The sequence below is a fragment of the Polistes canadensis genome, unplaced genomic scaffold, assembly GCF_001313835.1.
Source record: "Polistes canadensis isolate GaletaPanama2010 unplaced genomic scaffold, ASM131383v1 scaffold_144, whole genome shotgun sequence".
NCBI classification, from domain to species: Eukaryota; Metazoa; Arthropoda; class Insecta; order Hymenoptera; family Vespidae; genus Polistes; species Polistes canadensis.
This window is the reverse complement of record NW_014569691.1, coordinates 108,430-121,500: the sequence shown is the minus strand read 5'-3', so window position 1 is coordinate 121,500 and position 13,071 is coordinate 108,430. Positions and strand designations below refer to the sequence as shown.

The window sequence follows — 13,071 nt, the reverse complement described above, 5'->3', positions numbered from 1 at the left end:
AAGAACAAATTATTTAACGTAAAAATATTTAACCTATTTACATTATATGCGCACAGTTTCTATTATTTCTATTCGTCATTACAATCGTTAATTATTTTTCTACTACATTTTTTTATTTGAAGATTTTCAGCATATATTATTGTTGTTATTATTATTACTATTATTATTATTGTTATTATTATTATTATTATTATTATTATTATTATAATTATTATTATTTTATAGTTATTACGCGGCATATAGACTAGAACAAATAATGTCAGCGACACTGATATTATAACGACATTATAAGAGAATTGTAGACTTATTTCTTCGCAAACAACTACGACTATACCTGTGCATATATATACAGGTCAGGCCAAAAGTTCTTGAGTAATTTTAAAAATCAATTACCCTTTTTACCGAGACTTTCCAGGCCAAGGTTTATATTTCAAATTATAAAACTACCGGCCTGAGAATTTCCGCGCTTTTCTTTTTTTTTACAATTTGAAAATCAATTAGATCGAAAAAGAAATGACCTAAGGACTTTTGGGCCACCCTGTATACCACCCGTGTCTACATGCATACAGAGTGTCTGGTACAGTTTCTTATCGCAAAGTACAAAGTGGACTTCGAAGGTGCGATATAGCTCTCGCGAAGTTCGCCCTCGTAAATTTATAGGCCTTTTTTTTTTTTTTAACGTCCGTAGCCCTTTCCCCCGTTGCCCCCTCTCCACACGCGAGACCTTTTTCCAAGGATTTTCATCCTCGCTGCAGGCCTTCGTCCGCGCGGTTTTTTTCTTCTTTCTTCTTGTACTTTTCTCTTTTTCTTTTTCGCTTAAGCGCGCTCGACCGTGTAAAAACGGTATTAACGTTTCACCGAGGTAAAAAGGGGTGGGCTGGGTGGTTGAAGAAGGAAGAAGGAAGAAGAAGAAGAAAGGTAGAGCCAGCGGCAGGTAAGCCAGTAGCCAGTTCTCGTGCACCCTTAAATCATTTACAACTTGCGAGCTATTCGAACTAACACCCCTTTCTTACACACAGACACCACGCATACGTAGCACACACGTATACTTTTACGTGTCAGCAGGAACATGCGAATTTGTAAAGTCTTTAGCCCCTTTTGGTGCACGACCAAGATAAATTTCTTCTACCCTTTTCCTTCCTTACGACCCCCCCCCCATCCCATCCCTATTCCATCTCCTCCCTGCTGCAACCACGCTCATTTTTTTCTTTTATTAAATGAGTTTCCTTACTTGCGCATTGACCTCGACTCCTTCTTCTGCTCGCTGATGTTCATTGAATCTTTTAAGAGATCTTCTCCTCTTCTCTTCGCGCGCGTGTTTCTTTTTTTTTTTTTTTTATTTTTCGTCCCTATCTTCTTTTTCCCTTTTTTCACGACCGAGAGTTAAATATGAATCATCTTAAATAATTTCGTTCGTCCTTATTATCTTTTATATTTGTCTTTTATCTTGCTTTATTTTCTTTTGTTCTTTGTTGTGTTGTGGAAGAAGAAAAAGAAAAAAAAATTGACCATGGGTAGCCATCTTGAGTCGAGTTTAACATAACCAGCTACCCTCTCTCTCCACCCCCACTCCCGTCTATACGAAGAATGTACGTATTTATATGGTCCTTCCTCTCTCTCTCTCTCTCTCTCTTTCTCCTCGTATATTCTTTTCCGTTATTTTCTCTTTTACGTTACTGGAAGGTATACTTCGAATATCCATCCACTACCACTCCGCACGATATGCGGCGGGGGGTTGGGGTGGGGGTAGCGAGGAAAAGGGTTTCCTCGTGTAATTCTTTCACGCTCGCTTAGCTTCTTACTAACCTCGGCAACAACCAGTCAGCCAGCCAGCTAGGTAGCTAGCTAGCTAGCTAGCTATTACACCCCTATCACCTAGCTGAAAATAATCTTTCTTTTAACGGAGATGTAAAAATGTAAACACGCGGCTAAACGGCTTACCGGACATCTTCTTTAATTTGTATTTTTATTTTTAATCATTTTTATTTCTTTTTTCCTTTGCCACCTTTTCTATTGATTTTTCTTCTTCGTAAATGCGGAACGCAATGCAGAATTTCAAGTGATAAATTGCTCGATCGAGATTACGTAAAAATACAAATTGCCGAATCTTTCGCGAAATTTCATTAATTTTTGCTTGGCCAGAAAGAGAGAGAAAAAAAGGGGGAAATGAGGAAAATATAAAATATAAATAAATAAATAAGTTGTGTAAAAAAAGAAGCCCTTTATAAAATTGTGTTCTCTAGGAAGAAAAAAAGAAAGATCTCTAACGGGTATCCGATGAAAAGCTTTAGCGGTTTATTAGATTACGAAGCACGAATTTCGCTCGGTTAAATTTCCTTTCTTCTAAATTACCTGGCATTCGCGAGAAACGGCCGACGACGACGACGACGACACGACGTGGCGAGTGGGTGGTGTATGTGTGTGTGTGTGTGGGTATGCGCGACCGCTCAAGCGTGCTGCGTTCGCTTTGAAATTACATCAAATCACTGCCTGGCAAGAGTCACGAAGCTTTCCCGACTTTTCAACCATCAATTGTTACGAATCGTTCATCTTTCTAACGATCGTTTTTATTCTATTTTTTTCTCCCCCCCTACCGATTTTAACTCTCACCCTCTCTTTTACATTTCTTCTTCGAGAGAAAAAGAGAGAAAGAGAGAGAGAGAGAGAGAGAAAATCAACAAGCAAGCGTAGGGGTAGAAAAAAAAAGAAATTATGGTCGCATCAGGTGTCCATTTTATTTACGATCGTAATCTAAATTGCGTATGTCCGTGTCTCTGTTTTGTAATTCATAGCATTCGATATCACACAACCTTCCCCCCTCCCTCACCCTAACCATTGTGTCCACCCTTTTATCACTAACTTTCTCATTCGAAAGTCGTTTTAAAGACCGTGTTTCACGGTGCGTTTCACGAATATAATTTAACGGCTGGCATTTTCCTCGAGTACACGTAATAAACTCAAAGTTTATGTTAACCCCCAGTTAACCCCCTCCACCCCCGGTTATGCGAATTCGAAGTCCGTTGAGTACTCCTTCCACGAACGCGTGCACGGCGGATACATAACAGAATCGTTGAAAAGTGGTAGGGTAATTCGAAACCGTTGAGTACTTTTTCTATGCTCCAATGAGTTTTCGAAGTAAAATTCTTCTTCAATCGTCAGAAGTGTCAGACGTTGTTTAATGCTCGAGGGATGAATTAAAGAAGTGTCGATCAAAACGGAAGAGAGCCAAGAACACAAAGAGAGCACGTAACAAACATGTATGCGCGTATACACGTGCACGAGAAAATCCGTGTTTGTGGAAACAAAAGCGAAAATATCAAAGTGAGTGAGAGAGAGTGAGAGAGAGAGAGAGAGAGAGAGAGAGAGAGAGAGAGAGAGAGAGGAGGCAGGGAGGGAAGGGAAAAGGAAACACGAGAATAGTAAATTTTTCATTCGAAAATTTTTAATGAACTTGTTAATTTCAACATTTTTCATATTAAGAATCATTTATTTCTTATTAATAAATTTATTAATGTTGCGCAAATTTTTTCGTTGGAAAAAAAATTATTATTATTTTAAATTCTTAACCGGGGTGGGGGAGGGTAAAGCTTGAAAATAATAATAATAATAAATTATACAATACGTGTTTTGTTTAATATACTTAAACTTTTCATTATTTTTAAAAATTAATTAACGTTACAATCCGTGGTAAAAGAAAAAAAAAACCTTCCACAAGATTCAGACCCAGACACGCGTGTACATTGCATATTACCCGACGTAATGTTAATTAAAAAATGTTAATGGCGAAACGCAGAGCAGTCATAAAGAAAAGAGACTCGAGACGATCTACGGGGTGAGATAAAAGTCGCTGTCGCATCTCCACAACTCACAGAATCACGAGATTTGGGGAAATGAGTAGCAACGGTTAATGGAACAATCGGTTCAGAACTTTGACGTGTTTTTGATTGTGTTTCGTCATATGCAAATTTACCCTTTGCACTCGAGAGGTTAATCTCGGTCACTACTCGTTCCTTAATTCGAATTTGAACACGATAGTCGTGGCAATAGGAATATTATTTTCAAAATTCGAGCGCGAAGATTAGTTCGATCTTTCGTCGATTCTATTTCGTACAATCATTCGAAGATAGTTAGAAGAAATTTAGCAAATATTTGAAAAATAGTCTCGAAGTTATTGTGGAGTTCAACCGAACGAACGAAAAATGCAAAAATAAATCATTTCTTCATAGTTATTTTTGACGATTAAAGCGACTATGATCTCACCTAGTATATATCTAATATAACTCTAAAGGTTCAGTTATTTTAACTTAAATTATAAAATCGGCGGAGTAGTGTTCGTATAAAAGGGACACGTTGTTGGGATCGTAGAACGTTCCATTCTCGAGAAAATATTGCTGTCCGATGTTATAAACTGAGGGTAAAAAGAGAAAACTAGCGTGGAGGAAGGAATGAAGGAAGGAACGCGTACTTGCTCTTGATCATCCTCCTCCTCCCCCCAGCCCCCTACCGTCGTCTCTGGGTTTCCCGAAGAATTAAATTGGCCTCGAGTGAGCAGTGGAAATGAAAGACCTTTTTCTTACAAGACTCAAACCCGAAGCGCACACCCTTCGTATATATACGTTTTTCTTTTCCCTTCATTTTATTTTTATTTTTCTCTTTATCTTTCTTTCGTTCCTTCTCTCTCTCTCTCTCTCTCTCTCTCTCTCTCTCTCTCTTTTTATTTTGTTTTTTTTTCTTTTTTTTCTTTTTTTCTTTTTTTTTTTTTGTCACTTTAAGATCATAGCAATTTTCCTTTCATTAATGCGGAATAAAGGACCTCGTGCACTTTTAATTATTCGCGTGTCCATTATATTTCAACGTGACGTTCCAACGATGGCCCTTTACTTCACTGAACGAACGAGGAGTCGTTACTTCTAAACGACCTCTGTCTTCTTTTCTCCCTCCTATCTTTCCCCTATTTTTATTTTTATTCCTATAATAATTTTTTTCCCTCCTATTTAAAGTAGGGAAAGAATAAGAAAAAGAAGAAGATGGAGAATATAAATTTTTATGAGAAATGATAGGATAAACAATATGAACGTAAGAGTACACGTACAACCGAAACAATAGTAAATAAAAATGCTTTAATCGATTGTATCATTTTCCTCGAAGTTTAATCGATCGTATAGTGAAAACGTGACATCTCGTATAGATGGGATTGATCAACAGTTCCAATTCTTAAATTGATTATAAAAATCAATGACACTTTTCTTAAAGCAACAGAACAAAGTATAGTATAAGGATAATCAATTTAGAAAAATCAACCGAGAACAATTCGTATTTCGAATAATAAATGAAATTGTGGATTAGTTTCCTCGTAGGCCAGGACCAGGAGAACGATCCATTCAAGTCAAGTAAATTATTGTCGTCATTAGAGAGTAACAAGACTGTGGAAGCAAGCCGATAACTCTGTGCATTGTTAGAACTAGTGCTCTCCTATAATAATTCTCTTAATTAAACGTTCTAATATCGAGTGACTCGGTCAAATGAATCGGTTAATCCCCACCTGACCGTTTGGTCTACATTTCCTTGTTTCTCCGTATTCGTATATCGTGTACATATATATATATTGAAATATAGACGTAGAGCATAGATATCGAATAGTGTCGAATGCCATTCGATATATTCAGGTTTCAAGGTACATTGAAAGGAGAAGATGTTGTGTATTAATCGTCTCACAGATTCATCTGATCACACACACACATATATATATATATACATACACGTGTCTTTCACGAGTTGATCGTTGAAACGATGCCATCGCCTTGACAGAAGATACGTGCTTCCGCAGAACGAACCGATCGAACGCAGTATATCTCCCTTTTCCTCTCATATCTATCGAAGGGGGACCATAATACGATAATGAATATATGGCTAGTCGAGTTGCTCGTAATTCAGAACTGAGTCACACAGCATACGAATGAGAAACAGAGAGAGAGAGAGAGAGAGAGAGAGAGAGAGAGAGAGAGAAAAAGATAGAAGGGTAGCAAATTCGTACGCGTCATCAAGTGACTCAAACACCCACCCTCCTATTCCCAAAACTTTTCTCTTTCTCTCTTGTCTTTATTACATTTACTCCCTCGATATATCCGATCATAATCATGTCTGATGTTTTATATTTTCCCTTGACATGGCAAAAAAGATTTTATCGCTCGATGTAGAAACTAACAGACGGAGTCCATTCACTTTTCAATGATTTTTATATATAATTTATATTTATTCTTTTTTGTTTAAATATTTGATGCAAGGAAATAGAAGACGAATGTTGGGAAAATGGGATTTCAAATGTTGAATATTTGAGCAATTTTTGTTGTATTCTTTTTATCGGATCGTGTGGATGAATAATAATGGAATTCAGGAACAAAAATTAATAGATATTATCGATTATTTATTATCAGAAATGTTAATTAAAAAAAATTATCATTTTGAATAGTGTACATTTGAAATATTAAATATCCGTTAATTACAATCTATATAGATATATTTAATAAGAAATAATTTCAAAAAGATACTCTCTCGATTTTGATCTATCACATATCTCATGTCGATTATTTTATTTCTAATTTTAATAATAGAAATCCTACCCGCCGGAAACGATCTTCGAGAATTTGAACGAACGAATATTCGTTCCTTGCAGAATAGCTCGGTGGTGAGTATTCAAACACACATACACACACACACACACATATATATATATATACATAATAGATATAACTGTATGATAGTAAGTAACAAGTGAAATTAATAATCTCTTTCTCTGACGTTTCGAAAGACGATATCCGTTCCGTTGGTTTTAAACGCATCATCGGTTTATCGTCTTTTTAATTAACCGCGGTTATAGGAGATACCTTCGTTTGCTTGCTTTATTTCTTTCTTTCTTTCTTTCTTTTTCATCTTCCTGTTGTTAGCCGGGGCTTTTTATCGTCGAGAAAATCTCTAGAAACGCATATAAATTGTCAAGGGTTCGTTCGTTCGTTCGTTCGTTCGTTCATTCGTTCATTCGTACGCGAATTTCCTGCATTTTTCGCATACGTTGAAATCGTCGAGGCACGAAAGCGTTTATGTATAAAAAAAAAAAAAAAGAAGTCAAACAAAAAAAAGGTGATAGACTATCGAGATGTAGAGAGAGAGAGAGAGAGAGAGAGAGAGAGAGAGAGAGAGAGAGAGAGAGAGAGAGAAAGAGAGAAAGAGTATTTTCGTGTGTTGAAATTCGTTCGTGCGTAAGCTTCGCGATACCAACGTCATCATCGGCGATTTTATATCTTTGTTTTTCTTTCTCTATATTCCTCCCCAAAGTGATATATATATATTTGTAAAATAAATATAATATAGAAGAGAAATATTTGATAACAATAGGTAGGAGAATATGTTACAATAAATCGGAAGATCACCGACGAAACGTATAATCTTTTTCGAAATAAAATTGATCCTTTTAGTCGCATCAATTGCTCGACTATATGTCATTTATTACAATACTTTTTCTAAATAAAAATGAACAATTTTATTTACAATTTAATTTTAATTGCACACAACGTGTAACGTTTGTCATTTAAATTCTAATTACTAAATATTACTTTATTAATTATTTCACATTGTTATATATATATATATCTTTAGATAAACATCTGTTCTAACATTTGGACACTACGAAAGTTAAAAATATTTAAAAAACGGACAAGTAAGCAAGCAAGCAAGCAAACAATCAAGCAAGGCAAGGCAAGCAAGCATGTTGTTCGAGTCCAATTGTAAAGGCTAACGAATAAAATCAACGTGTTTGACACGTTGCGTGTGCTTGTTTTGCAATAATCAATTGTTAATGGCGTTGCTTTTTCAAAATACTGTTAAATGACTAATCGAAAATGCGCAAATATCGAGTTTCTCTATAAACGCTTCCGCGTTATGCTATTTGAACTTTATAAAAGTGTTACGATAAAAACAATTTATAAATAATTCTCTCTTTACTTTTCTCTTGTTCACATTCTTCAAAAATGATAGCGAAAGATTAATCGCAAGAAAAACATGTAAAATACAATAATATCGAATGATCAATAAGAAAAAAAAGAAGAAGCAGACAGCATGTGTAGCAAGTGTAACAAATACAATAATTACATGCTCGAACGTAGATTTCAATGTTGTTACGCATACGTCTAGAACGATAATACTAATTATCATCCGACAATTAACTATGCTCCCTTGGTGGGTTCCGACATCAGTTAAGGAAACAGACAGAAAGTGAGAGAGGAAGAGGAAGATAGGAACGGACGAGTAAACATTTCGCAAGAGAGAGAGTGGAAACGTTCGCCATCCCGTGTGCCGAATAAACTCGCATACCTAACTCCGAATAAGACTAAGCGAGAGAGATAGAGATAGATGAAGGAGTACAGTGATGGTACCTAGTAGGAACACGAATGGGAAGAGAACTCAGAAGAGCAGAAGTCACCTGCAGCTTCAAGTGGATTACCGTCTGACTGTTTCCACCCTTCTTCGMTACCAACACCACCACCACCATTGGCTGCCAACACTGATACGCGAGAAACCGTAGCTGTTGACGAGAGGGATAGATGGTCCCTCGTACCCAAGTTCCGTCTGTCTCTTCCTCTCTTATTTGCTTTAACCTCTTTGAAGGTGGGCCAACGTATGAAGTAACACTTACGAGCTCACCGCAAATGAAACGTGTGCGAGGAGAGAGACAAGTTCCAGCCAGGGTAGGATTTGCTTTGGGATTTGGGTGTAGTTGTGTAACGTAACGTAGAAGGCTCGTATACGGCCTCATTAGCGAACGACGTAAGAATTTTTTGTCACTTCTTTCAAACCGCCGACGACGTTCATGCTTTTTTTTTTATCACCTAACGCCACCGCTCCTTTTAATTTTTTTTCTTCTTCTTCTTCTTTCGGCTACCCTCTCGTAAAAATATGCGGAAAGAAATGGCACTCGACGCGTCGACGTCCTTCCGAAGTTAATAATAATACCCTAATTGCTCGTCGAGTGATCGTCAAACACCAGCGTCTTTACACCAGCCGAGTTCTTTTCTCTAAGCAGGCACCATTAGTGGAACTTCAGTTTTAAGATAATATCGTTGGAAAATTATCTTCCTGTCTAAATTGTATAATTTTCATCGTTATACATCGAATTACGTGACGTATTATATTTTTATCATAATATCTTGTATTTCGATTTATTCACATCTATCAATTTTTTCTTTCTTTTTTTGCGTAGTAATTTATTCTCAAACGTTTTGTTAATAGATTAACTGAAATGAAATTAAAAGAATGTTTTGAATTCGGAATCAAAAAAATACATATAGTTGAATCGATTGCAACGAGACCACCACCACCACCACCACCACCACTACCACCACCACCACCAGCAGCAGCAGCAGCGTCGGTGGTCGTCGTCGGGCTCGTTCGAAATAACACGCCGAGGATAAAGTTAAAGTTGATTTAAATTCGTCGGAGTATTCCGGAAAAATAGAGTGAAAAGGAGAAGAGAGAAGAGAAGTTCGAGAGGGAGTATGATGGTGGAGGGAAGAGGGGGGAGAGGAAATCGATAGACATTCTTCTTATAATGGAATTGTACAACGTTAAAACAAGTAAATACGAATGCAACTAATACTTTGAAAAAAAGTTTATTATTATTTGTCCGTATTCGTAAAAGTTGACTTTTAATTGCTCTTTGCGATGTGATAAAAAAGAAAGCAAGCGGAGAATTTATTAATGTCGAACGCTTTGTGCTGTCTTTGAAATGTTCTCTCTCTCTCTCTCTCTCTCTCTCTCTCTCTCTCTTTTCTCTCTCTCTCTCTCTCTCTCTCTCTCTCTCTCTGTTTCTTTCGTTCATCTTGTATTTCGTTCTGTTTTCGTTCGATATCTCGTCAATAGTATTGTACTCGAACGAATATATTACTCTTGGCACATATTTCCCTCTTCTTTGAACATATTTTGTTTTTTTTTCTTTATTGAAATTATCCTCTTTCTTTTTTTCTTTTTTTTTAAATTTTCTATCCTCGTCCCTGTGATCCGCAGATACAACGCATTAAGATATTAGTCTAATACCATAATTATCCGAGTTTAATCCAGAATCGTTCTTATCTCATCGAACGGATGAGCGAATATAAAAATGGTGGTGAATAAGAGGGTAGAGAGGGGGACGGGGAAGGGGTAAGGGGCAAGGGGGATTTTCACTCTGCGAAGCGCTTGATTTCTCGAATCGAAGCAATTACATGACAAAGCATTTAATTGATAACCAATTTGGACGGGTTCCTTTCTCTCTATCCTCGGATCAACTTTTCCGCTGAATCCACTGTATCGATTCCTTTTTTGCTTTAAACCGACACATCCCCCATTTGCACCCATCGACACCCATCGACACCCACATCGATGCTTCTCCAATTGATCCAGCTGGAACAGATTAAGTCCAGGCAACCGAAGAAACGAATTAACGCTTAACGAACTACGCGGGATACTAATTATGAACCGAAAACAACCAAAGAAATATAATATATGCATATCGTACATACACGTGTGTATATAAATGACTAAACAAATATTAAATTAACAATTATTAAACAAATAGATCTCGTGATCTAACAACATTTATGAAGGTTTTATTATTTTTTTCTTGTTTCTTTTATCTAAATATTATTCGCTAAATATTAATCAATTAATATTATATCTATTTGTATATGCGTGCTTACGTAGGTATGCGAGATTTAATATTTGCCAAAGAACGATTGCAGAAATTGTTTATTTGTGCGTGCGCCGGTGGATGTGTGTACGTGTGTGTGTGTTGTCTTTCTATTGATTATTAATTTAGTTTTGTGTTAATTGCAGAATGGACATACTCCTGAGGGACATGAACGTTACGTGGCGATGACAAGCCTGATCTTGGAGAACGCGGACTTAAACCGACTTTTTCCAAAATGCCGGCCTAGGGGCGGCCCACCCCCGCCCCCGGGGGGCTCCACGCAGACCAGCCAGCCGCATGACAACCCTTGCCAAACGGAGCTCGCCTCTGTTACCACCATCACCACGTCCTCCACCGTCACGATTGCCTCTGCTAACGACACCACCATCACCACCCCTTCTTCGAATCTTCTTTCCGCCATATCGGACGACATGATCGACCTTGAGCGCGACACCTCCGACAGGCAAGTTATATCCAAATTGGGAGGAAGAGAAAGAAAACGACAAAAATAGAAGGGCTGAAAAAAAGGAAAGAAAATACAACTCGGGTTGGAAGAGCCAAAAGTACCCCTAGGCGGGTTCAAAAATGCTACGCGATTTCAAAAATTCATTACTCCTTTTATGTTTTTTTGCTTTTTTGCTTTTTTGTTTTTTTGCTTTTTTGAGACTTTTCGAGCTCGCAATTAGACTTGCAGTTTTACAAATTGGAAAACATAAAAAGAAAGAAGTTATTGGTCTTTTTAAAAAGTCTCGAAAAAAGTTATATTTAATTGATTTTCTTTTTTCTTCTTTTTAAAATCAACCTAAAAACTTTTGGCTCTTCCTCTATATATATTTCACCTTATCGGAAACTGCCCTGCGCGAAATTGAATTCGTATCTCTCTCTCTCTCTCTCTCTCTCTCTCTCTCTCTCCCTTGTTCGTAATTCTCTCTTTAATTCTACCCTTATTATTTTCTTTTGCTACGTTCATTCGTCTTTTTTCTACTTCTCCATCCCTCGTTGGTCTCCTCTTCTTCCTTCTCAAATCGTATCCATCCTTTCTTCCTTTTATCTTTCCATTATTCTCTTTTCGTCGTTTTCTCTCGTTTACCCTCCGGCAAAAAACTCTACGTTATTTTTCTCCCTCCTCTTCGAGAAAATGACGGACCTTTTTCTTTTTTCTCTCTTCGTTTTAATACCATTTAGTACGTTTACTTATTTTGATACATACATTTACGTATATGCATAGAGATATACATAACATATTTACGCGCGTGCAGGCCCGTTTCTATATTTTGCGGGACCTTTTGATCTTTTTTTTTTGTTTCTTTTTTCCTATTTTTTTGCGTTTTACGAAACCCGCAAATACGCAGGGCCCTGTATCCCATATTTCGGATTTACGGCCTTGCTCTCGTGAAAATTTCTCTTCGTAATTTATTTGATACAAATTTTAACGAAAGTAAATACTTTCGAGATATATATATATAAAGAAATGAGGAATACAAAACGATGATTAAAGTGTGGAAAAAGAAATTACGCGCGGTAAAGTTAGAAAATTGACGAATAATTACGGTCAGGCGAATAACTTGAAAAGCCCGATTACCATAACCGAGATTATGCAAAATATGTTTGTAGGAGGTGGGCGATAAGCCGACGCCGTTTGTTTTCGCTCGAGGATTTTTGGATTACAATGGAAAACGGGACACGCGCTTTCGTGGAAACGCGTTCTTTCTTTCTTTCTCCGTTATTCCGCTTACTCGTTCTCAAAAGATCTTTGATACGAATTTCGCGCGTTCGTCCGAGCGAACAAAATGTCGGTTCTCTCTGTGCGGTTTCTTTCATTTCTTTCTCATATTCATATGCATGCATATATGTCTCTCTCTTTCTCTCTTTCTCTTTCTCTTTCTTCTTATATTCCCACAAAATCTCGAAACATTTGGTATTCAAAAAGGGATTCTTCAAATTCCAAAGACGCGTACGTTATATTAAATAATTCTTTTCGTGAAACAACGTTTCCACATTTTTCTACGATCAATGATACGATATAGTCTACGATAATATAAATTTCAAAAATGTTTTTACGATATTTCGAACTTCGCATATAGCAAAACAAAATTCTAAAAAATCAAATCTAGAAAAAAATGTAGAAACAGGTCGGATTGCGAGTACAAGTAATATTACTTATTGTTTCAAAAAAATCAGATCGGAAAGATTACGTATCGAACACTTCAATATTAGAAATTACACGCGCTTTTTGATAAGGGAGGGGGATGTACGCGGAGGGAAGGGAAGGGAATCCCTTCCTCGAGGAATACGAATTCCACATATAGTCTATGGAATCCATCGCGTTATATTTCGCTTTCTCCAATCTTCGA

At 37.0% G+C, this 13,071-nt stretch overlaps 1 protein-coding gene across 14 annotated transcripts in view; it reads left to right on the top strand.

Moving 5' to 3' along the window:
• LOC106788567 overlaps positions 1–13,071 on the top strand; it is a 49,541-nt gene that overhangs the window by 16,567 nt on the left and 19,903 nt on the right. For 13 of the 14 annotated variants that reach the window (XR_001381908.1, XM_014751932.1, XM_014751934.1 and 10 more), the window contains exon 2: positions 10,864–11,180. Coding sequence is in view for 13 of the 14 variants with exons in the window: in XM_014751932.1 (XP_014607418.1) it covers positions 10,903–11,180 (278 nt within the window). In the remaining variant the exon portion in view is untranslated. Of the gene's footprint in view, positions 1–6,665; positions 6,686–10,863; positions 11,181–13,071 lie in introns of those variants that run through there. The other variant, XM_014751926.1, reaches the window with a different exon arrangement.